This window comes from Pseudopipra pipra, chromosome 1 (genome assembly GCF_036250125.1).
Source record: "Pseudopipra pipra isolate bDixPip1 chromosome 1, bDixPip1.hap1, whole genome shotgun sequence".
In the NCBI taxonomy this organism is placed as follows: domain Eukaryota; kingdom Metazoa; phylum Chordata; class Aves; order Passeriformes; family Pipridae; genus Pseudopipra; species Pseudopipra pipra.
Window position 1 is genome coordinate 19,321,123 of NC_087549.1, and position 25,501 is coordinate 19,346,623.

General features: G+C 36.8%; 1 protein-coding gene across 6 annotated transcripts in view; it reads right to left on the reverse strand.

The window, feature by feature from the left end:
* ZFPM2 (zinc finger protein, FOG family member 2) overlaps positions 1-25,501 on the reverse strand; it is a 309,968-nt gene that overhangs the window by 155,121 nt on the left and 129,346 nt on the right. For 3 of the 6 annotated variants that reach the window (XM_064646901.1, XM_064646863.1, XM_064646886.1), the window contains exon 4: positions 5,356-5,474. In XM_064646901.1, the coding sequence (XP_064502971.1) occupies positions 5,356-5,474 (119 nt within the window). Of the gene's footprint in view, positions 1-5,355; positions 5,475-22,830; positions 22,885-22,999; positions 23,754-25,501 lie in introns of those variants that run through there. The other 3 variants (XM_064646870.1, XM_064646879.1, XM_064646896.1) reach the window with 2 other exon arrangements.

Here is a 25,501-nt window from a genome sequence, read left to right on the forward strand (position 1 = left end):
AAAAATGAGAAATAAAGGCTCTTGCAGTCCCTTGACATATTTAAAGGTATAAAATCAGTATAACAAAGTTTAGAATCAAGGTTCATTACTCAATACACTATTTTTGATAATTAAATATAAAAATAGCTCTGTGATATTAAGAACCATAATCTTCATTTGCAGCTAAATACTGAAAGATAAAATCTACCTTATCCCTTTCCATGTCTGAACAAGATAAACAGAGGCTACAGACTGGCTACAGCCTGACTGTGGACAGACTACTGGCTGTCTCCGTGGCCATGCAGCACCTCCAACCAAAGGTATCAGAAAATCCTTGTGCTGCAACTCTGAAGATTAAAGTCTCTGTCCTACCTACACAAGGTTTTTGACCCAAAGTGACCAGTCCCAGATGAGGTAGTGAGCAACTTTGCTGCATTCTGAACCTTGGATCCTCAGCCCTTCACACGCTACCCTGTCAAACATTTCTGTGAGTGTGTCTTCCAGATGAAGTGTCTCTTCGGTGCTGAATCTCCCAGATCCCATTAAAGGGTGCCTGCTGCGTCCCACTGCTTGTCTGGCCCAGCCCTCCACACTCTCCTCCTGTGGATTTCCTTCACAGCCACGTTGAATCCTCTTTTCCTTATCAGGCCGGTACAGGCCTGCCTCGTATGCTCCTCCCTGAGACAAGGATACGAGAATGGGGGGCTGCATCCAGCTGCTCATTGTTTTGCTTCACAAAACCATGCCATGGGCACAGATTAACACCAAAAACTAGACGGAAGCAGCCAAAGGAAAAGGCCTCTCAGAATGCCTCCACACGGCTGCTGGAGCAACCACTGTTTGATGTCTGTCGTGGGCTACGTGGTTCACTGCTGCTTTCATTTCCAAGGGCCTCATTCCCACCAAACTGTCCCCTCAAATAGGGAGAATATTTACAGATGAAAAAAGGCAAGTGAATGGCCTTTCCTTAACTAGGCTGCTAGTGCCTTAAATTTAGGTCTGCTTACACACAGCAGCTCCTCTTTCAGCAGTCTGTATGACCAACCTAGAGAGGTCTTCTGCTCTTCTCACCTGCATGGTCACATTAGACTCGGCATTTGTGCAAACCCACCTTCTTGTTAAAGACAGGAATCACAAGCTAGGAATCTCATGCTTTAAAATATATTCCTGTCTGCTTGTAGGTACTCATAAACTACTGAATCTCCTGTGATGCAGCAAGGCACAAAGTTGGAGTCTTCTTGGTGAAACCAGAGATAAAATCATGTTGTCTTCCTTTCTACAGCTGAGTTCTCACCAGCTGTAGACAGACGGCAATATTCTACAAACTCTTCATGGGTCTGTTTGTCAAAACAGCAAATCTCAAACAGAACCTGGAAACATGTAGACATGTACACTTTCTAGGTTTGAAAAGATATTCTGATGCGTTTCATTTTCTTAGGACTATCAATTATTATGGAACAGTAAATGGAAAGTGAAAGTAATGGAGGGAAATGGAAGGCAATAACCTCTATGCCCAATTGTGCAGACAGATACAAACTACACATGCAGCCGAGAATAGAGGAATTTTGCCAGTTTGGCAAAATTACAGGAACAGATCATTAAAAGTATCTAGATATGAGATCTATCACCCTACATTTAATAAAAGTATCTAAATATATATCTATAAATATTTAATAATGATATAAGGAGTTCTTAAGGTCAGATTGAAATAAAAATTAAATGCCTAGACAAGTTTTAAGATCTGAGACTCATTTGTTAAAACCAACATTCTTAAGATTTCTGGTGGCTGAATGCAAATCGTTTCAACAGTAACAGTAATGCATGACATACACTATTACATAATGTAATTATCTGTAATTCATGAATATTAGCTAAACTCCTAGATGAGAAAAATTAAGAACTTTAATAGTCATTGAGCTATTTCAAGTCTACCATTAGAATATGAGTATTCTTCAGTCCTGATATGAGCCTTGCACTACCATATCTCCTGACAGTGCTGGAACACTGTTGATGAAGTAAAATACTGCTATTCCTTTTACAATTCTCAACAGCATTTAAATAATTTTTGTTCAAGGTACCCAACCTTCCAGTACTCTGAGACGGATACTGCTAGAGTACTTCAAGACAGAAACTTGAAAGATCTAAAAAGTAATTGACATCTGGCACAGTGACTCAATTAAATACCATGCTGAATTAATTAACTTGCTCTGTCTCCTGAGCCAACAGCAGTGAGACTGTATTCAGCAACACAGCACTGCCTGAAACAAGAAGCACTTAAACAGGATATTGCATGTACAGGCTGTATTCAATGCAGAGTGCAAGGGTACTAAGTAAGCTGTAACTGTTAGAGTTAGGTAATGAATCCTGTGAGGCAGCGTCACATTGCTAACACCAAACAGTAAAGTTGTAGTCAGTCACAAACATATTTCCCAATAAAGACAGCAGCTGACAAATTTTGATATTTACTCACCTGAGGGTCCCTCAATTTTTCTTTTCTTTCCTCTCTATACCAAAAATCCACATTAAAGCTCTTTTCCAAAAATTATTTGATGTTTATAGTAGTAAAATATTTGAAGTTCTCATTCAGAAAAGAACTAAACCTGCTGTCAGCTGCTCATGGGAAAGTTTGTTTGAATTCTAGTGACATGAGGCTTTACCCAAATGAGCTTTCCAAAACATACACAAATAACCTATGTAAAGAATCACAACTCCTCTTATGAACAACAGAGAACATGTACGATAGTGAGATAAGTAATCAAATATGTCAAGCAAACAAAAAACTCATAAACAATGAAATGAATCATTTCAAGAAAAAAAAAGATATAACAAAAAATATGTAGAAGCTCGCACTGGGATTTTGTTGCTTTAACAGTAAATTAAAGTTGCATCAAAAGGTTTACATTTCTTCACACAGCATTCTAAAGTAACAAATGTAGGATTACAGGAAACATCTGATATTTGAGAAAAAGAAACAATACTTAGAATCACAGAATAATTCAGGTTGGAAGGGACCTCTGGAGGTCATCCAGTCCAAACTCTCGCTCAAAGTAGGGCAAACTTCAAAGTCAGATCCAACTTCGAAGTTAAATCAGATTGCTCACAATGATATCCTGTTCAGTTTTGACTTTTCAAAGGATGGACTGGCTCAGAGGACAAAACACTATTTCTGAGGACAAAACTTCTGTTCACAGGAATCTTTTCAGATTTCCAAATGTATTTATGTTTGTAGGCAAAAGTAAAATCTTTAAAGTGTTAGCAAAAATAGGGTTTATGGGTTTTAATTTGACAAGAAACAAAATATCTTTCCAGTTTAGAGAAAGTTTAGAGGAGAAAAGTCCTTAAGATTTTCATCACACATTTCTCTGAACTACTTTGAGAAAGCTGTACCATCCCATTACAATTACCAAATTAAGTCAGTTCTGTTCACTGCTTAATTACCAGTTCATTAAAACCCAAATATCTTAGCGAAATGTTTTTGATACAGCAAAAGTGACAGATTCACAAAGTAATAACAGACCTAATATATGCCTGTGTTACCAAAGGGGAAGCAAGCTCCTCCTAGAAGGATTCTAGTTGCTCCATATCTCCATCAAAAAACAAAAGTGAAACAACATGTTTGATGGCTGACGTTGCAAATTAATCCTAAGAGTATCTGATAATGATTAATTTTGTAGTAAAGGGTCAATCAACATAATCTCATAAACTTTATCTTCACGTCCTATATACCTGAGGAAGTGGTACAAGTGGACAGGGCAAGAGGGACCACACCAAGCTAGCAATTCTCCTAAGTTCTGGATTGTGCACTAACTTTGAGCTACAACAGGATTAAAGTTTTGGTTATATGAAAGTTGATGAAAGTAGTAATAGTGGAATTTAGAAAATTATTTGAATTACAGGTGGTTATCAGAAATAAAAATTAAATGGATGGAGAAAATGGAGACAAGTATTCAAATCTTCCAGTTTCTCCTTTCTAACAATAAGGCATTTTGACTGTGCAGTACTTTTGAAAATCTATTCTTTATTCAGGTGCCTGAATGGGAAATGTGATCTGGGTTGGGAATACTGAACTCTAGGAAACTTAGACAAAGTTTCCATGCCACTTTCTATAACATTTCTTAGCACCTTTTGATCAATAAATTATGCTAAAGGGTACAAAATATTAAGACTTTAAATGGCTACTATGTACTTAGAACAATGTTTCAGTCAAATTTTAATATGCATATTTACAGAAACTAGCATGCATCCTATTCAGCAAGCCCTTAGAAAGAGAACTCTAATATACAGGCATGGGTTCTACAGAGAGGAGTTAAAGACTATCAATTTCCCCTCTTTTCTCCTATGTCCACATAACCCTTCTCTCACACTGTCCCAGATGATTCATCAGCAACTCAGTGTTCCTCACTCTCTTCAGGTCCTCCAAGGGCAGGACAATACCTAGCATTGGTGAACACTGGGAAGCTCAGCTTCTCCATTTACAGCACAGATTCGTGTACCCCAAATATATGAAATCCCCTTCTGTGAAAACAGTTCCACAGGCCATTATGCTAAATACATTCAATGCAAGGTCTGTAATAGCAAACAGTGATCAAGCTGCAGATAATGGTTCTTCCGAAGTATCCCAAAGGGCAATGCAATGCATGTTCCAAGATTGTTTAAACCCTTCTCCTAGAGATATTAGTTGCTTCCTTCCTGATATTCTCAGAAAATTAATCTGAACTATACACAAATAATTTTGAAGCTCAGACTTAAAACCAATACAAACAAAGAAGAAATGAAGACCTAGGAATGATATGATTTTCTGTGCACTGAACCGAGGCCAGCAAAGCATTACTTTTAAAGTAATATGGTCCACATACTTTCTGCAATCAGAAGAAAAGGGAAGGCAAATATAGAATATGACAGGTGTCTTTTGATGCCTTTCAAAAAATGTTAATTTGATGGAAGAGTTTTCTATATTCAGTTACATTAACAGTATGGCAAATTTAATTAATTTTATCCAAAAATAATGTAGTTATTTATCTTTATACCATTTGTTAATATAAGCTAGGTATTCAAAAATTAATGCTATAAAAAATTAAAAAAAAACACTAAAAAAATCAGATATTACTACTGAAACACAACAGCTTGGTTCAGCAAACAAGGAAGTGACATTTCCCTCCTGTAAAATAACAAGTTAAATACTATTAACCTGTGCTCCAAATAACTTCACATGGATGGTTGCCATAGATGAACTAATTGGAACAGAGCCAAATACCACTGTCCATTAAAGCTAACAATGCCTGTTTTCAAATGCTCCGCCTGAGTAGCAATTCAGGTTATTCCCTAAAGAACAACACACAATATAACAAAGCAAAGTGTCTCAGAGCATCTACATACCAAGGTGTTATTATTCAGATCCATCTTCCCAGCGAAAGGCCCCCACGTTGTTCCAACCGGAAGCTGCTGCCGGCTCTGAATCTTGCGCTCCCCGTCTTTCTGGACCACCTCCAACTCTCCTGCAAACAAAGAAAACAAGCAGTGTTGAGAGTACTTTCACTCATGCCTTGACAACAACCACCTCTGCCTTTGTGTTGGTTTTAGACGCACAATGTTCTGAGGACCAATATAATGAGAATTAATTATGCTTGTCTGAAAAACAACTGATCTTGTCATCCTGCAGAAGAAAAACAAACCTTTTTCCCTTATAATTATATTCAAATTTGGTTTAGAAAATCACATTCCTTTCTTGCATCTTTTCACACACATTAGAGTTTGAAAGCAATTTTATTCAGAATAGCCATTTCATAAAAGTTCTTAAGAAGTGCTGAGGAGGGGGGAGATGACAGATGAAAGAAGAGAGTGCAATAGCAGCCACACCTGGTGTATTAACCTCGCTGACGCATTTTGCTGCACAAGATCACATTTTGAAACATGAAGCTACTAAAAATTTGAGACACACCCCATATAGTGATATAAATCCACAGTATCTCTCAGATACTATTAAAAACATTTACTACAATTACAAACAGGAATTTCAACTGAATGAGGTTTTACAGGCAGTAACATTTCAGAATTAGATAAAAAATGCTTTTAATTGTTAGCTTAAAGTTATAACACAAAATATGTAAAAGCAATGGGGAGGCTATATAATGGTTTTTGTTTTTTTTAAAAAAACAAATTTTATTTCTGAAAATAAGGACTTAAAAATTAACACTGAAAAGTGAATTTGTTTCTTTAGCTTGCCTTAACTATTCTGGATTTTCCAGTAAAGAGAAAGGATAATACATAATTGATCATTCTCATGGAGGGAAAAATAAAATTCAGTCATCACTTTTCTCCCCCATATTTTTTTCACTTCATTTCAAGATTGAAAAACTAGTCTGGACAACCCTTCTTTGAAAGCAGCCTCTTCACTAAGCCTATTTTTCTATCAACAGATGTTTCAATCAAAAATACAGCAACAGTTATATTTATATACACAATTTCTAACACTATTTTCTAAAACAGATATAATAAATTCTGGTTTCAGACTTTCAGAGGGATAGAATGGAACAAGGAGAGGCTTATCTGTGCTCTTCTTGTTAGATGTTTAACTGCATTTTTCCATGCTCTTGCACTTCCAAGCTTTGCCCTTCCTGAAGGTAGGCAAGAAATCTGTGGTTCTCATGAGCAGCAGAGCTCACCATGACTCTGCTGTAGCCATGATTTCTCAGGACCCGTTTTCCATGACTGCTAAAGCCCCTTCCTCTCTTTCCACAGCAAACAGATGCAACAGTGATTCCTGTCTTTTGCATCAGCACATCTCAACAACTCTACCCCAAATCAGGATGGTGCTTTCCCACAAACAGAGTAAAGTCCAACTGTGCAAGGAGTCAACTCATCACAGATTTAGAACTGGCAGTTGTTGTGAAATGAACCTTGGACCGCAGGAAGTGAGTAACTCCTGGCTCACAGGCAGCCTCCACAGACTTCCCGAAGCTAACCATTCCCATAGATGCCTGGATTTACATACAGTCAGGCTGCAAAGCTTTTCCTTGTCCACAGGCGTTAATCTTGACCATTTTCCAAAGAGATGACTTGGCTTCAGCTTCCACTTTCAAGCACAGAAATCTAAATTTCACCTCTGAGTGTTGCAGATTACAAAACTACTCTACGTAAAATTGTGCATCAGATCCTTCCTGCAAACTGGAACAAATCTAGGAAATAGAGTTGTACTGGTTTACAAAAGCTTCTATGTATGTGGGTGAGTCCGCATCATGACAGTGCTATGACATTTTAAAAGGCAGTATGTGAGCAGGAAAGCTTACGGATTAATTATATCTAATTTACACATATGATATATATGCATCCAAACAGAAAAAAAAATAAATGCATTTTTTTCTTCTCACAGTCACATTGTTAAAAATTGTATTAACTTAAAAAAATCTCTTTATATGTTAATTATGGAAGAGAGAAATTGCAAGGTAACATGTTTATCACTTAGCCATACTGCAGCATTTTCTCTCTTCATAGAGATGAAAACTGCAGCATTTGCTTGCTTTCACACACTAAAAAACAGCTATGTCTATGGACATGTCACATTTAACTGATACCAGAGGAATCATGAGAATCTTTGAAAACCCTTTTAAAAAATAATTCAGCCTCCCTTTCTGCCACTGACATTTTTCATTTGAAAAGGGTTCAGACACAGTCAAACAGTGACTCCTTATCTGTACCTGTGGATTTACAAGCAGGCCTGTCTTTTAATGGATTAAGAACGACAAACTTAGGGCAGATCATCCAGTGATATCCAAAAACCTACTGAAGTTTTAAGGTACACATCATTACACATTATATTTTAAATAAAATTAATAATATGAATCTTATACCTGATAAGTAGTTCAGGTTTGAGGCAAACAAGATCAAGCTTTTTTTTTCCAAACATGTAATATTTCCCTTCAGCTGATAATTAAATAAGTTAATATGGATTCTTTCTCTCATTCTCTTTTGTTACAGTTCCAAGCAGTAGCTTGGGCAATACATTTCAATATATACGAATACTTTCAATGTACTACAGATGGGATAACATCATGCTGAATTGTACTGAAACTTGTGTTTTCCCATCCACTTAGAACACTATGACAGAGTAGCAGATTACAGACAGGGTAACAAAATAATTTGCTGTGTAACCTTTCTGTTTCCCTTCATCACACTTCCCCAAAAAGTCATTTCTCTCTTGTCACCATGACCAGCAGCCATTTTAATGCTATGGATGAATGTCAGACTTGGGAAGAATAATCTGCTCTCATGTTTTGGCAAAACCAGACAATTTGGCTATGTTGTACAAGGTTCAGCACATTACATTTGATCCTTGGCAAAGATTTTTTTTTTCCCACTGAAAATCCTTTTTTCTTTAGAGGTAAAAAATAACACTGCCTGCAATATTTCTGCATTCATTTACAACATTTTGCTCCTCTGAAATTTTTTACTTGGTGAATGGTATCAAACCTGTGCCACAGAGGGGGCCAGTCTCTCACTGATGTAATTGGGGCTGTCTATCATCACCACTGACTTCCCACAAGGGTTAAGTGGTTTAAGAGCCATACCTGTGGTATCAAGCAATGTGTGTTCTTCAAGGGTGTTTGCCAGAAGAAAAGAGAATCTCACCCTGTGACTCTTAATTACGAGGGTTTGAAAAATGTATTAACAAAACAAGATTTTCCCTTTCAGCCTCAGAAGTTCAGATGCAAGTCTGAAGTGCTCTCTGCAGCTACCATTCCTGCACAACTGCTCAGGATCTTAACAGATTACATCAGGAGAAGGAAGAGGATCTGAGACTTCATTGCTGTACCACCACTTGCAGTAAGAAGTGTAAAGACTCAACTGGTACTGACTTCACATGTGCTTGTCCATGGAGATTCCAACTTGTGGGTTGAAAAAGGAAAGAAAGGATGAAAAACTGCTGCAGCTTCCTTTAATCCACGCTCCAGCCCAAAGGAAGCAGAAAATTCTGCACCAAACACTGTTAGGTGTTTCTAGTAATCAGCAATTGCAACAGACCACCTCAGTACCGAACATAATGTTCCTTCACGTAACAGCAAATTATTATAGAATTCATTCACACCCCTGGAAAAAAATATCTGATATACTCATCATTCCCATGGCAAAGTAGAAGCAGTTTTATTTTACTGTTTTCATCCTAGACTTGTCAGCTCTTCGATTGAAAAGGACAGTCAGAAGTATAACAGAAGCAGCACTAAGAAATATAAGTAGAGAGGAAGTGATGCTCTGCTTTTAGTTTTTGCAAGTTAGGTAAAAAAATTACTTAAAAGACATTCCATTTAGTGATATTTACTTACCCTTTCCTGGCTATAGACAAAGTATTTTTTTCAGCTTGTTCTTCAGGAACACACTTATTTCCAGCTTGCTGAGTAAGTTTATACAAAATATTTGAGACACACAGTATGGGCTAATCAATTTTGGTAAAAGATAATGCTGTTAGTGCTGTGGGCTGTTTCTCTTATCTTGTTGATGTAGCATACTTTTAAAGTCTGTGATTACTCAAAGACTTATGATAGCTGCACTGTAAAAGAAGCCTCAAATCATGACTCACTAGTACAGCTACAAAACATCCCATGGCTTTTAAGATATTAGGCCACCTTGGTGGATAGAAAACCAGAATGAAAGGACTCAATTTACGATTCTTTTCATACATATACATATTGTTTCAAGGATGCCACATAGGGCTTATATAAAACAGAAGGTAGAGAGGTCAGTTTAGCCTTGTATTGTTTCACATCATAATCAGGATAATTTTTTTAAAACCCTCCACAAAACATATAGTACATACAGGAACCCAAACCCAGCTTTTGGCCCTTAACATGATTTGACAGCAGTTGGAATACCAGAAGAATTCAACTATACATAGTATTTCTGGAACAAAATAACACTGGCTTTCATACATCTACCCACATTCTGGAGTAAGAAACAAAGGAGTGTATATCTGAAGGTGAATGATGAGCAGTGTTTTGTGGGAGAAAAATAGAACTACTTCATTCAGAAATAACTGTATCCAGATTTATACACATTTAACATTTCTAAGCAAGTCACTGATAGCTTTGGTAGTAGTGGTTTTTTTGTTGTTGTTTTGGTTTGTCTTTTTTTTTTAATCAGGAATAGCTTTCTAAGTGGAGTCAGTTAAAAACAATGAGTAAGCTCTTCCTCTGTTATAATTAGAGACTGGTTATTTGACATCATGGGGCTTTACCAATTTCCACTAGCAAATGGCTCCTTCTTTGCATATTTCCAGTCCACAGCCACCTGGCTCTCTAATGAGTATTTTTGCACAGCACAGAAATTGTGTATGTTGTGGTTTCAGACAAGGACTGCTCTGAAGCCAGAGTGAGCAAGTTAAAAACACTCTTAGAAGTTCTTAAGCACTGTCCAGCCCAAGATCTGCCTGCCATCCTGTATGCACAGGAAGAATCTGCAATTAATATTTGGCTGGTGATTGCCTCCATTACAACAAACTAATACGTGCACGTTTGCACACAGCAGTTCACTGATAGCAGAGAACTATCCCATTTCCACTTCTGTGATTCTTAACAAGGTAGTTCCAATATTCAATGCACATACACTTGCTTTTCAGACATAAACTGCATTACTGAGATACTTCCTCTAAATTCTCCTCCCTCAATTTTCAAGTCTCTGAGACATAACACATACTAAACTACAATTTTGAACATAAACTTGAAATACGACATTCTCTATTCAAGTACTCCAGTCAAACCCTGATAAATCAGGCTGGCCATGCAGTGATCTTATCCCTTCTGACTCTTTAATAAATCGAACCTTGTAAGTTCACGCTGTTGGAAGTTGTCACTAAATGAAATTGTGACCTTATCCGATGTGTGAACTTATCCTGCTGACAACTACATTTATTGTACGGATAAGCATAGGGGGGAAAAAAAGAGGCTTTTGATAATTGTGATCTTACCCATATGCAACTCTAACAGATGGGATCTTTTTGATGTTCCATTAACGATTTGTCTATGATGAGCCTCTACTCAGAAAAAAAATAAACGTTCTTCATAGGTAAGTGGTCGGGAGACTGGTAAACGGTATGAAAAGTGCACAAAGAGGAGTGGCTGACAGCAGTGAATCAGAAGCTATTAGCTTAACACAAAGAGCTTTGAATTAGCTGGTAATTGCACTGGAAAAGATAACATAATGGAAGTGGCAAAACAGTAACATTCCCTTTCCACAGGACTCGTTCAATAGCCCAAACCCCTGAAACAAGTAACTGTGAGTCTGAGGCAGTAACCCAAAATATGCAATGCTACGGCATTTCATGATGAACGAATGAATGAATACTGCATCCTCTTCCAGCACTGACTGGATGCTTGCCACTGCTATTGTGGAATAATGCTGGGTAACAGACAATGCACAGAATCATAGAATAGTTTGGGTTGGAAGGGACCTTTAAAGGTCCAACCTCCCTGTGCTGAGCAGGGGCAAGCTGAGAAAACAGCTCTGGAGTGGAGACGCCCTGGAGGGAGGGTCTGCTGCCACTGAGGTAGTGGAGGGCTTCTGAATGGAGCAGCCTTTTTTCTTTCTCTGAAGCTTTTGCCATCTACTAGTAACTCCTTCCCCTAACCCTGATCCTCCTTGTATCCCTCTCACTTAAGGAGTAGGGTTAACCAAACCTCTTAGCCATGAGGGAAGTAGACACAGGTACTTATGGCTCTAACCCACCACTCTCCTTTGCCTAGGCTTAGAAGCAGGTCTAGATAGCAAACACCATGCAGCAGAAGCTGCCAAGCTGCCACATGCTGATTCATTCCTAACTAAGCTGCCTAACGTTGCCCCATCTTGACAACGCTCCCACAGGGCAGCTATGCACTCTAGGTAAGGATGACAAATGAAAAGGCTTCTCCGTTTTCTATAACAAAAAATCTTGCTGCTCCCCACCTTTCTTTAGAGCTGCAAAAGTCAGAAGCAGAGTTTCTTTATCTCTCCTACCTGCTGCTAGTACTGCAAATGGCAGAAAGTGCAGGCACTATCCTTATCTGCAACAGCGCTGTCCTACATCGGGCAATAAAGGGAAGGAAAGAGTATTGTCAAAGTGAGAATAGGGAAAGGCCAGGCAAAGATTTTCAGAGAGAAAAAGACCACAAAAGTATGAGGGGGGAGGAAATAAATTTAGAAAACAAGACAAGAGAGGGGGAGCCTACGGAAAGAACCATTTGAAGACCCAAGTTGTGTCTGATCAGGGCACAAAGACAGAGTCCATAAAAGTAGGATCAGAAGATTCAAGAAAAAGTGAGATTCAGAAAACTTGCCAGAATGAGAGAAACGATACACATTTCCAAGTCTGAAATGCGAGAGAAGTTCATGAATTCACATTTAGAAACAGAATGCAATTACTATTATCCCTTTTTAGCCTAGGCATTTGTGTTGTTACAGTACTTAATTCATAAGATAAACTACCAAAATAAAACATACTTATTCTAATATGTCTTTGCTTAGTTGCATCCTGGTTTAAACTCTACAATTAAAGTGAGTCTACACTCAGTGATGTGATTTCACCTGACATTTGGTCAAAGCCATTCTCTAAGTACCCAGATCACCGTGTATGACACAAACTGTTTTGAGAAAAAGTGTCATTACTGGTTATTCAGTTTACACCAGGCTCCAGCCATGACCATCACACTGACATGGTACTCCAGCCTGGTTGATGTGACCTCGGGTGTAGGTACTTAAGCAGCTCCAGATTTCCAACTGAAGTGCAGAGCTAACTTCAGTGATGTGCAGGTGCACTGTGTCTTGCAGCACAAGCATGGTTTTCAAAAGATCATAGTTTAAAAAGAAGTGTATGCACTGACACTTCAAATTCAAAAATTCAAATATGTCCTCTACGTGTATGAAGTTGCTTATATAAAATGAATACAAAGGAAAAAACCATTACATTCCTATAGTACCTCACACTCCTATAATCTGCAGAATTTAGCAGGAACACAGGATCACATCCCAGACTAGAAAACCATAGACTTATGGTGGTGAACACAATCTGCATCAATTTGAAGTGACAATGCAAATCCTACATCTAGGGACAGCTGGGATGGAGGGCAATTAATTGAATAAATGTTAAGAGCACATAAATTGAGTAGCTACTAAAGAAATGGAAATGGCAAATTAAATAATAATTTTTCATTAAGTATGCCATCAAAATAACTTTTAAGGCTTAAGCTGAACTGTTACAAAAAGTACTGTTTTTTTTTAAAGTCAGAAAGGAAGGAGTACCTAATGAACACTGCTGCTAGAGTTTGATTAGGTTTTTAATAGAACAGATTCTTACACAGCTCTATAGAGTCTCCGTTATTTGGACTGCTTCATGGAACTTACAGAAACTCGCTCAAAGAAAAAAACCTAAAGAGACAGAAGTAGAAGGACAAAGATATTTAGTCAAGATCTGTTAAGCAACGCCGAAGGTTTGTTCACTTGCTTCAGAGTCAAGTTCCATATAATATGAAAAATACTGTATTCATATCAGCATCTAGTCTGCAGACAAAGGTAAAATAAACCCAGCCATCATGGCAAAATCCTGATCCTGCAATTATATTAGAGGAAATATTTTCAGGTCTACTCACCACAAGAACAACTTACACCTCTGTTTTCAAAGTCTTATTCTCATACAAGAAGATAAAAAAAATTATTCTTCTTTTTCCTCAATAATTTTCTATCTCCACATTGGGACACACAGCTCAAGAGGTTATTTTACTCCCTGTATGTGTTGAGATAAACCTGGAGTGGAAGCATTTGCAAAAATACAGAAAAAAAATCCCCAAAGGTAGCCAGTGTAGCTGAAAAGGCCTCCCTGCAGCTCCCAGTGAGAAAAATACAGTAAACTCCATTTAAACTCACATGGACACTCCATACTGGCAAAAATGATTCCCAATTATATTATAACACTGCACAGATCCAGTGGGTTGAGCAGGTTCTTTATCCCAGCTACATGTAGCTTGCACGGCTTTGCTCCCTCTCTCTCCATCGCAAATACACAGGATACAGAAATGCCAGACTTGGCAAGAGCAGGCTGATGATATTACTGAAGAGGGTTTACTTGATAAGATCATCATCTGGTTTTGGACTCTTGGGTATGCTCCCTTCCTCAGCAGAGGAACAGTAGCCCCTGATAAATGTCCCTTTGTGTGCAGATTCTCCCCTCGATATATGCAAAGACATTTCAGTCCTGAGTCTGTCTGGTTTTTTGTTGCTTCTTACAGCTCATATACAGTTAGAGGTATATGGATCATTGTATATAATGCAACAGAAAGTGGCACAATTGAAAATACAGCTTATGCAACTCAGATTTCTGAGAGAGACACTATTCCACAGGGGAGAAAAAGAAACATTTCACTATTACCTACACCAATCTTTCCCTAAGACTTTTTGGAATCCTTTTAGCTGAAAGATGTTATGTTAATGTTTTATTTTTTCCAATATTGTTTGCATAACTGTGATATTTAAAGAAAATATTTAATAGACATTTGTATGTTTACCCAATATTGTAAGATTTCTTTTTTACTTGGAAAAAGTGAAAAATATCAATGTAGCCTGTGATGTTAGTGAATGGAAAAAGATCCTAAAGTTAACTTAATATGAGGACTGCTGTATTAATATTGGCGCAATGAAATACATTACTTGAAAAAAGTTTTGAAAATTATTTTTTTGAACTCTAAAAGCAAGAGCAGTGAGATCATCTGTGACTGTATCTGTGGTGTCTTCTCAGTTTACAGTACTTATGCTTAGAGATAGAAGGATCTATTTTCATCTCTCATTTGTGTAACAGCAGATAAGTTATTTGCTTTCTATTAGATATGCATGCTCAGAGCTATGAAACCACTGCTTAGATGTTGATTTCTAGCTAAGGGTACGTGAGCCAAACTGTCCAAATGTCTTGCAAAAGAAGCAGATGCTTTAACATGATTTTCCTATTTCCTTTCAATGTTTGCAATAAAATTCTGAAAGAACGAGACTACCAAGAAAAAGAAAAAAAATCTCAATAAAGATTAAAATTCATCAGTATTTAGTGTGACAATCCAAAAGATCTAGTTGCTGCTGAGATTAGGTAGGTGAGAAGGAGACTGAGACAAAGGGAGATTGAATGCCATGCTCCACTGCATGCATGCAATATATAGTCACATCCATTATAAATACAATTTATATGAAAAGTAACATTATTATAAATAGAGACAAATGTAGTATAACTATAATGTACAATATCAAAATTCAAATTAATAATTTCTATATTAATAGAAATTGCTGGGGATGGCCATGCATAACAGACACATGGCTCTGCACTGCTTTGGCACTCGTGAGTTATGTGCTTATCTACATCTTCTATGATCAAGTACCAGCAGTGATCAACACAGCTTTTTAACACTGGGCCAGACAGGAATTGACTGCTGGCTTTGGACCCAGACCAGAGTACCCTCAGTCACCCCTTCAGTACCTCAGCCTGGACTATCACACTGCTTTCACTAGCAGCTACATCTTAGCATAGCCAAGACTTTGAAGCCGATATAAAGAGTGATGGCCACTTATACAGCAGACTTGTAACTTTGAGTGAAATAAACCCTTGAACAGAGATTGAGCACAAGTCCTGTGCACTACCTTAAATCCTACTCTGAGGCTTACATAAGACTTAAGTAGAATACTGGCCTCATGGCAGCCTTCTGTACAGGAATGATCACGACCTTCTCATGAGTAAATCACAGGGACATCATGTATGTAAAGCATATCCCAAATTGTTTTGCCTTACCACTTTCCCTTTTACAAGCACATGTTCTGAATACGCCACGGCTGCTTGGACAGACGCAGTGACTGGGGAGCCTGAGAGCCACAATTGGCACACTTTCTGTAGCAGTAGCATGTAGACTGTCTTTCTCCTGTAGAATGACCTCCTGAGACCGACTCTTCACAGCTTAGACCTTAGCCCTGTAAACAATGACTGAGAACAAGTCCACATACTCTATGGCCTTACTGGAAATTTCAGCCTAAATAAGAAACTCAGGGCCTCAGAGTAAGTCAGTGCTAGTACCAGAAGCCCTAACTTTCTCTGAAAGTTGCAATCACTGCTTCTGAAAGAAGCAGAAGTAGGAAAGTATTTTTGGCAAAGCAGAGTCATTAAACAGGCAGTGTCAACAGTGATCAAAATAATTGTAATTTAAAATATATCTGGGCTATGGAATTATTTTCTCTTTGAAATATTAAAACTGCCCCTATACTATGATGTTTTAAAAATACAAATGCCATTTTAGAGCAGCTTCTTATTATCCTGCAATGGTGACTTACTATAAGAATATAAGTAGCATAGCCTATTATTAAGTATCTAGAATTAAAATGATTAAGTACATAGGAAATGATCATATTGAAAAAGATGCAGGTTGAAATCTTTACTCGCCTGCTAATAAAATCAGCAGTTTACAAAATTACTATAATAACATAAAAACTCCCCTAAAAACGTCTGTTTCTCTCTTCCTCCCAATTAAAAAAAAATCACATGCATCAATGCAAAGAGAAAATTTCTATTTTAGCCATGACTATTATTTTCATGTACATAGATACTTTTCAACTTGTCAATTCCTCTCTGAGAGGCACACACAATTTGCTGTACAAGGAGTCTTGGAGAAGGACAGTTTGATTCTACCAGTTTTATTCCCCATATGTTTTCATCTGAGTTGACAAAGTACATTAACAAGATACATAATGCATTAGCTTAAAAGGAATAGAATATTTAGACAAACAAATCCTACTTTTACATAATGAATGTTCCAGTTAATGGTTTCAAAAATCAAGCCTTCCAACATTAGAAAAAGCTTGAACTTTCATGCAGCCCCCTCAAGCCTGAGACCACTCCTTTGTAGATTCGAGTCCTTCTGCATAAAAGCCTGTTTTCTACCCTGTCTCCTGTCCCCTGGACACTGTTTCCTTGTGCAGCTCATCTGCCACTTGTCCTCCCCTAGTGCCTTCTATGGCCTCAGCATTCCCCCTCAGTGGCAAGTATTGTGCCATATCCAAGCTCCCAGAACCAAATGTCAGAAAAACATGAGCAGAAAGGCGCATATACTTTCCTACACACATCTGGTTTCTAACTTTCTGTCTTCCCCCTATTGATCACAGATTATCTGCCAGTAAAGCCTAAGATGAAACTAGAAAATTTCAAGTTACAGCAGAAGCACTAAGGTCATAATGAAATAAAAGGAAACTCCGTGTTTATTAACTTCATACTGACTTAAAGTGAATAAATGTGAAAGTATTAATAATACTTGGAGAAGAATGTCATAATGTCACATGTCTATACATGTTTTACATTTTTTCACATATTTTGTAAGTAGTTACAAAAATGTTAGAACTTTAAATCAGTAAGGTAATTTCATGCAAAAAAGAAGCTTCACCCATGTCTGGGTTTTAACATTAGCATCTTACACATATCTGAGAGTATATTTATAAATAAGCATACACAGCTTACAAAGTCTTCCACTGTGCCAAACATGGCCATAATATGTTTAGGTAATTTCTACATGCTTATGCTGTCTTCTCCTTTTGACACCCAATAAAAAATACTGGAAATTACTTTCTTAAATGAGAGACATATTCCAAAGTTAGTACCGAAGAAACTCCTATAAACAAGTAGTTCCAACCTTTGCAAACTCTCATGTAGCTGTTTCTCATGCATATCACAATAACAGTTCCAAGAAACTCTCAAATAAAGATGCATAGGTACTTAGAGAAGGCCAGTCTTGCAGCAAACATTTTAGTTACAATCTTTGAAAGTCCTGGGATTGGTAAATTAGATCTAAGCCTACCTCCTAAGGGACCTCCAATATCATGTATAATCTCTCTGTAACTCTGGAAGTAATACTACTTCCTTTCTCTCACCTTTTATTGACCCATCTTTTTAGATAGCAAGCAATCCAGAGAGGGGACTGTAACTGTGTTTGCATGTATAGACATACATATAAAAAATATAAACCAGATACACAGATATACATTATAGATAGATGGATAGATAGATGGATGGATAGATAGATACAGAGAGAGATGCATGTATATACACAGATTTTTATTTATCTACAAAGTATAGTATCTAGGACAAAAGGATCTGTGTCAATAGAAACCAACAGCTTCTAGGTTATACTGTAATATACATAGCAAAAAAATAACACATCTTGGCACTCTGAAAGGAATGCCCTTTTCAAATATTCTGCATCTTTTTTGTCTCTGGCAAGTAGGCTTGCAAGGGGGCTTTGATTATGTTGCTGATATGCACTCCATATCACCTTTTTGGAATAGTTAAACAAAGCACAGACCCTGTACCCTCTGAATAATATTAAAAGACAGCCAGAGAGAAAGACACAGAGGACTGCTTTCAAATATAATGCTTGATGTTTGAGGCCTTTGCTTTCATTTGATTTTAGAATTTATCTAAATTCAACCATTGCATGTTTTTACTCTTAAAATTGTTATGATCAACAAATTAAGGTAGGTGGGAAAATATTTGTTTATATGTTGCTTTTTATCTCTTAGATACACGCAAAAAATAGCAAATGATACCCTCCAAAATGCTGAGTTCAGTTGTTCCAAAATATTACAGGTAGAAGAAAGCAAACCATTCACTCTTGTCTTACCTGCCACCTAAGCACACACAGAACACCTTTTTTAATTGATTGTCATCTTGACAGAAATATTTAGATCGATTACAATTATTTCAATTTGAGTGGCAGCCCACTCTTCAGTGCCATTCCAGAACAAACATGTCACCTAGTTTTACATCCTTGGATCCCAAGAGTCACGCATCGTTCTTTGACTTTATTTCACAATCACCCATTTAGACAACTCCTGACAACTATACACTGGCAGTGCATGCAATAAAATTACTGCTGTTCCTCCTTGTCATGAACAAATGAAATAAAACCTCTAAGAGCAAATCAATGTCTACTCTTTTTAATGACCATAATCATAGTAGGAAGAAGCAGGCAAATCACTATGAATGAAGACTGTGAGTAGAAGGTTTAGTTTTGTCAGTTGTTTCCAGTAGCTGTTTACACTTTGCATGTTCATAGAGTACTTGGAAGAACAAAATAATTCTGTTTGGAAGCTACAACACAGACCTCACAATTATCATATCAACAGTACACTTCTGTATCCAAAAAGCTCTAAGTATTCTCATGGAGAAAGAGAGGCATCACATCTCACCTGTCCTACACCATGAGAGCTTGGTATAAATAGTGTAGAATTTAAAAGCACTACACAATAAAGATACCAGTGTCTGACAAAACCATTATTTCACCGAGAGGTATGATACTTCCCTCTGAAAGGCAATAAAAAGTAAATTCCACACTGCACTGTACATAAAGAACAGTTAAAATGAAAAATTTGTTGTGTGACATCCCATGTTGTTAACAATATAGGCAGATCAAGATAAGTGGGTGGATTTGGATCATCATCAGAAGACACAAGGCCATATTTGCCAGTCCATTATGTCATGTTTCTTGAATTCATGATCCTAAGAGTGCAATAACTTTTTATGACATGATGGAGAAGTTACATTTTATACATGCTCCAAATACACAGGCAAGACAAATGAATTAAACTCAGCAACCATATTGTATTTTTAAAATGTTATTGAGCTGTGTAGCATATGGATAATTCTGAAATTTAAAGCATACAAACCATCATAAAATAGTAATGTAAAGCAAACTGTGATTGCCAGATGATTTACATTCAATTAGCCCCTACCCTTGCCTTGTAAACCAAAACAGTAGGATAATATGATTAAGAAAATAATGCTAGAGATTCTTCATTAAGTCTATGGGGAGGACAGCACCAAAATCACATATAATATTTCTGGAATTGATGATTGACTTGAAATCCTATCCTCTTGCAGAAACACCTAATTCCACTCAGAAGGGTTATGACATTTTAGGAGCAATGTTTATTCACATTTCCCTTCAGTCATTCCTATTCAAAACAGAAGTAGATTAAAAAAAAACTACAAAGAATAATTTTGAGAGAAAATGGTAGTAAAGTTGTTAGAAGACAACCCAGTTTTATCTGAAAATTTTTACTTTTATTATTTGGCCAATTATTAGTTCCTTTTTTGTAACTGCTTTTATCTTTAGCCACTAAAAATGTATACAATATTGCACATCCAAACCTATGCTTTAACAATATGCTAATTATACAGTTCAGATGATCTGGAAAGAAATCCATTTTGCACTGATGATATAAGGGAGTGACAGTACAATTTACATTAAGAAATGTTTTCTCATTTTTCTCAAAAATTGGTTTGCACTCAGCCGGAGAAATCTAAATTCGACCAACAGGCATCCCTCGCTGCTTCTCCATGGTTACAAAATAACATGACAATCTGAATGACGAAAAAGATGCACATAAGAATGGGTTACAAAAACTTCTCTGGACACAGGTACACAGGGAGTCAATGTTTTCTTCTGTAATCTGATTAAAGAGATGATTATTGTATAGAACAATATTGCATGCTAGTAGCAGACAATTCTCAGTGACATTACTTCAAACATTTTGAATTAGCTATTCAAATTTGTCTAAATTAGCCCCCAGGGCAGTTGACCACTCTACATTCCTGACTTTTAGGGGAAGAACTCTAACTGGAGAGGCTAATATAAAGGTTCCCCTCCTGCTTAAGGGCTTCATTCACATACCTTCCTTCACTTCAAGTTTTACAGTGCTGTACCACAGTGTGCTTTTACACACATTTTCCTGCCACGTTAATACCAACCTGTATAGACAGAGCTTGAAAGAGAGTAATCAGTTCATTGTAATTTTCCTTTTAGTGTTCAAAGGATACAGACTGCATCGATTGGGAGATGGCACAGTGAGAATTCTGCTTCTTGGCACACTGCTTTTCATCAGACACAGAGACACAGACATTGAAGCACATGGAACTGGTGGGCTAAAAACAGTCTTGATTTATTTATTTGACTCAGAGATATCTTGCCAGATATAGTATGAAAAAATTCATACCTGTAATTTATCCTCAGACTGATACATTTTATTACACTGTGGATTCGTGGGGAAACATAGAAAATGATTTTCACAAGTTTTTTGGACCATCTAACTGTATAGACACAGTTGCACCACTATTGGAATCTAGTCACATTTTATGTAATATTAAAACTGTACCTATGCATAGCAAAAATAAACTAATGCATTCTAATGATGTGCCACAAATAAGACTAGTTAGTGTTTTCTTAGACGCAGAGCCTAAAACAGTATGGTATCCAGAAGCACAGACCCAGTTTTTCAAGATTATCAGCAATAGTGGACAGAACAACAGAAAAAAAAATCTACAAGGATGGGTAATTCAAGTAGATGATTAGAGACTATCACACCAACCACTTTTTATTTAATAAAGGATGTTTATTTAAATAATTTATAGTCAAGCTATTAAATATTTCCATCAGACAAAATCTGGCATTTTAGAACATTTGGCATATGAGAACACCATCTTTACGCAATCATGTCCTGGTTTCTCTTTTTATTATACATTTATTTCTCACAGGGAGGAACAGAACTTGAACACGAAACTAAAACAAGCATTATTAGAAGACTTAACAATAACTGCAAAGACAGAAGCACATAAGCCTGAGGATAAAATAAATCCATCATAATGTAATTCCAAAAAATAAAAATGAGGTTAATGTGAAACCTATGAAAATTAATATCAAGATTTTAATTGACCTCAGCAGGTTTCAGATAGGCCTTGCATGTTCAACATGATGGTTCAGTGTAATTTTGTAGTGTTTCTACACTTCATCACCAGTTCACCCCCTCTCAGTGGTTTATGGATTTCCGCAGAAAACTGAAGTGTCTGAAATGACTCGCTGAAGTTACTTCCTTCTTTGCACAAATATGTTTTCAAAGGCATTTTTGAATATGCAAAAGCAAATTTTTACAGTTACTGTTCTTCTTTTAAAAAGAGAAAGTCATGAAAAATGTGCAACTCTGTAGTGATTTTCTCTGGAATATGTTAGGGTGATAAATTGTGGACTCTGGGGAAAAAAATACATAGAGGAAATGAACGGCAATTTAAAACACATCTAAAATTCACTACACTAGACCATTTTAACCTTACAAAAAATAAAATTTTCAAAACTACATTTTGCTTTTCAGATCACTCAAGTGACTTCTTAACTACAAAATGTTCATCCAAATTAAGATTCTATTGTAGCTTTTTAAACAACATTTTCTGGAGGAAAGTGCTTGCATTTTTTGTGCAGAAAAAGTTGTTCGTTTGTTTTCAGGTTTTTTTCTCCAGGAGTTCAGGATTCCAACAGCTTAACAACTACTGATAGTTTAACAGCTCTTTCACGCTTACTCCATTCCACAAAATCTGTAAGCCACCCTCTAGAAACTGTGAATTTGATCAGTATTTCAACCTAAACACTTCACCACTTAAGACTTCATAGGCAGAAAAACAGTATGATAAATTAGACTCACTATATCATGTCTCTGTTCACTTTCCTGGCATTATCTGCTTGAAGCTAAGAGAAGTCATAATCTGCCAGTTGCTGTATCATAGTCCTTTTAATGGTACAAAAGTGTGTACAATGAATTAGCTGAGGATAACACCTCATAGTTGTCCTTGTCCCCTTGTTCCACTTTTGTTCTTTTTGTTTTTACAGGAGAGAATTGTAAAATGTTTGCAGAAGTTGAAGAGATAATTAAAAAGTCTTTATTTATAATGGAGTGCAATGTTAAAGACGATGGGAATTCTAGAGACAGCCCAAACATCTTAAGTGCCCCTGTCACAGTGACTGTCTTGTGATTCAGGCATTTGATATCACATACCTGAAAGCCCCCAGTGCCTGCTTTTGCAGTCTTGGCCCTTCTCTTGCGCTAGGTCTGTGAAACAAGAAGGGAAAAAAATGAATGCCTCTCCACAGAAAGGCCACATCCCCTGCATCCAACACCACAATGCTGACACTGTACAGCATTGGACATATGGACAAACGATTACCTGATACATGTTGTCCAGTTCCAGAAATGTAGGCTGCAGTTGCTGTGGTTTTTCTACCTTTTACCTCTCCTTTTGGCATTTCTGCTGCACTACTGGCAGCCCCCAACAGGAAGTATCTCATGTGCTCCATCAAGTAAAATTTCCATTTGGTCTTTTTATCTCATGACTGTGGGACTCTGCACAAGTAATAATATAAAATATCTCTCACCTGCAAACGATTTACAATAAGGTAATCAATGTATTTTCTGTGATCCGCTTTACCATGCAAGAAAGTAGCATTCAATGTGTGGAAATATTTTAAAAGAAGAAATTGCAACAAATTCCAATCATTATGGCTTTTATATTATTGCTTTCTCTCCTTGTAAACATATGTTTACACTCACAGCAGTTACACCAAGAAAAGACCATTCAGGAGTTCCTTTATTCACCTACCAAAAGGCATTGCTAATAACAGAACATTTTCTAGGGTTCTGCCCGAGGGCTCTGGGGTTTAAACTGCTGTGTTGGCCTTTGCCTACCAATGGAGAAATGTTGATACCAATTATTTTATCTCGCCCACCCTGCATGCCTCTTGTACATAATGACATTTTTGAGGCTTTAAATCTCTTTGCTAAAGGCACTAAATGCAGATGTGTGCTGGGCTTGAGGCTTGCAAATCGTAGAAGGGAATACAGAGGCTGGCTAAATGAATGCTGGTCAAAGGACTGAGTCAAATCCCTCTGAATTCACAATCTAAAGCACACTAATGGACAGTTACCAGAAGTTAACTGTATGAAACTTGCTAACCCACAACAGCATGTTCACATATCTGAAGCCTAAACCATACTTTTTCTATACTAAATGATTTTTGTTCTCCTGTGCTTTACATATTAGTTAGAGAAAATAATTATGCTGTAAATTATCTTATCTACTTGAAAAACAATTGGGAGAAGATGAGCCAGAAGTGGAGAGAGGAAAAGGGTTCTATGGACTATTTACCCCTGCCCCAGCTTCGTATTTCATATTAAATACAAAGAAAAGCATAGGAGAAAAAAACAAAACAAAACAAAATCAAAAACAAACCAAAACTAACAAATTACTGGGTGTCCCAGTAACTTTCTCCTTCCTCTTCCCTGGGAGCATGTGGGTGGACAAGAGTGTGTGCATACAGACAATGCAGGAGTGTCTTCATTTCTTCAGCGGTCCCTTATCTTTTTACCTTGTCTGATGTTATGTGTTCTACCAACCTAATGTACCTCTTGTTATCAAACCTCCTTATTCTTACAAGGATAAAACTTTTCTTTACACAATAAACCAAAAAGTTCATTCCCACTACACAGAGCATCACTCCTTTTTTACAAGGGTCTTTCAGTTTTCTTCTTTCTTCTCATTCATCTTTAGTCTCATCTCCTCAGACCTGTCTCTTGGTTTCCACAAAAACAGTCAGAGAACCTTAAAATTAAGAGTTACTGTAATTACCCATATAGTGGGTCCATATCATGGCCCCTGCATTCAGTACATCAACAAACTGTGTACTGCAAGGAAATCTATTAGGAATTCTTTTTCTGATCTTATTTTTGTTACTTTCATCCAATGTATTATAATTTCACATTGAAATATCTAGATAGAATGGAGTTCAGCAATCGTGGCCACCTGAAAGCAAATAGATCAAAAAATTCTAATAAAACTGTATCCAGCTCAAGTAGCAACAAACATCTTAACTTGCTCATCTCAAAATCAATAACAAAAACATTTTTAATTTCTTCTTCTCAATATATGCTTTCAAAGTTGATTATTTTATGTTTTTCCCAAGTTCATTTTCCCTTTTACAGTTGGTTTTTCTATGCATCTTTGCATGACTTCTGTCTCAATGATGTTTGCAATTACTTCCAGCTTTTTCATTCATATGTACTTCATTACGCTCTTCCAGATGTCATTCAATTCTGGCAACACCCAAACTGCTTGATAGTAACACTTTTAATAAACTGTAGTTTAGAGACTACCATATATATACAGCACCAGACCATATTTTGACTGTCTAGCATCATTTATGTCCAAGCATTTAAGCTGGATGTATGTGGAGAATAAAATTTTGTGTACCAGTTTATTGATATTTGACTAAAATCAACAGATTCTACATCTACATCTAAATAATCTATATTTCTTAATTATCGGTATTTGTTAATATTCACTCATGAATTTTATAATGCTTTCAGAAAAAAAAAAATATTCTTTCCTGGTAAGCTTTGTCATCTTCCTTCCTTTCATCTCTTCATCATAAAAGTGTCCTTCTTATAGTTTGTAGCCATTGTAAAGTTTTTATAGACTGAAAATAAAAATAAAAATTTAAGTCCTAAACCAAATATTTTTTGTAAAGCACACCAAAGAAGCTATTGAAATCCTTGTTACGAAAAGCAAGAAATATTTTTTATAAAGAGCTCATGTTTTTCCTAATCTTGGGACAAATAGTAAAGCAAATTCTACTTTGAAATTGCCATTTTGTGTTGAACCCCCAAACAAATG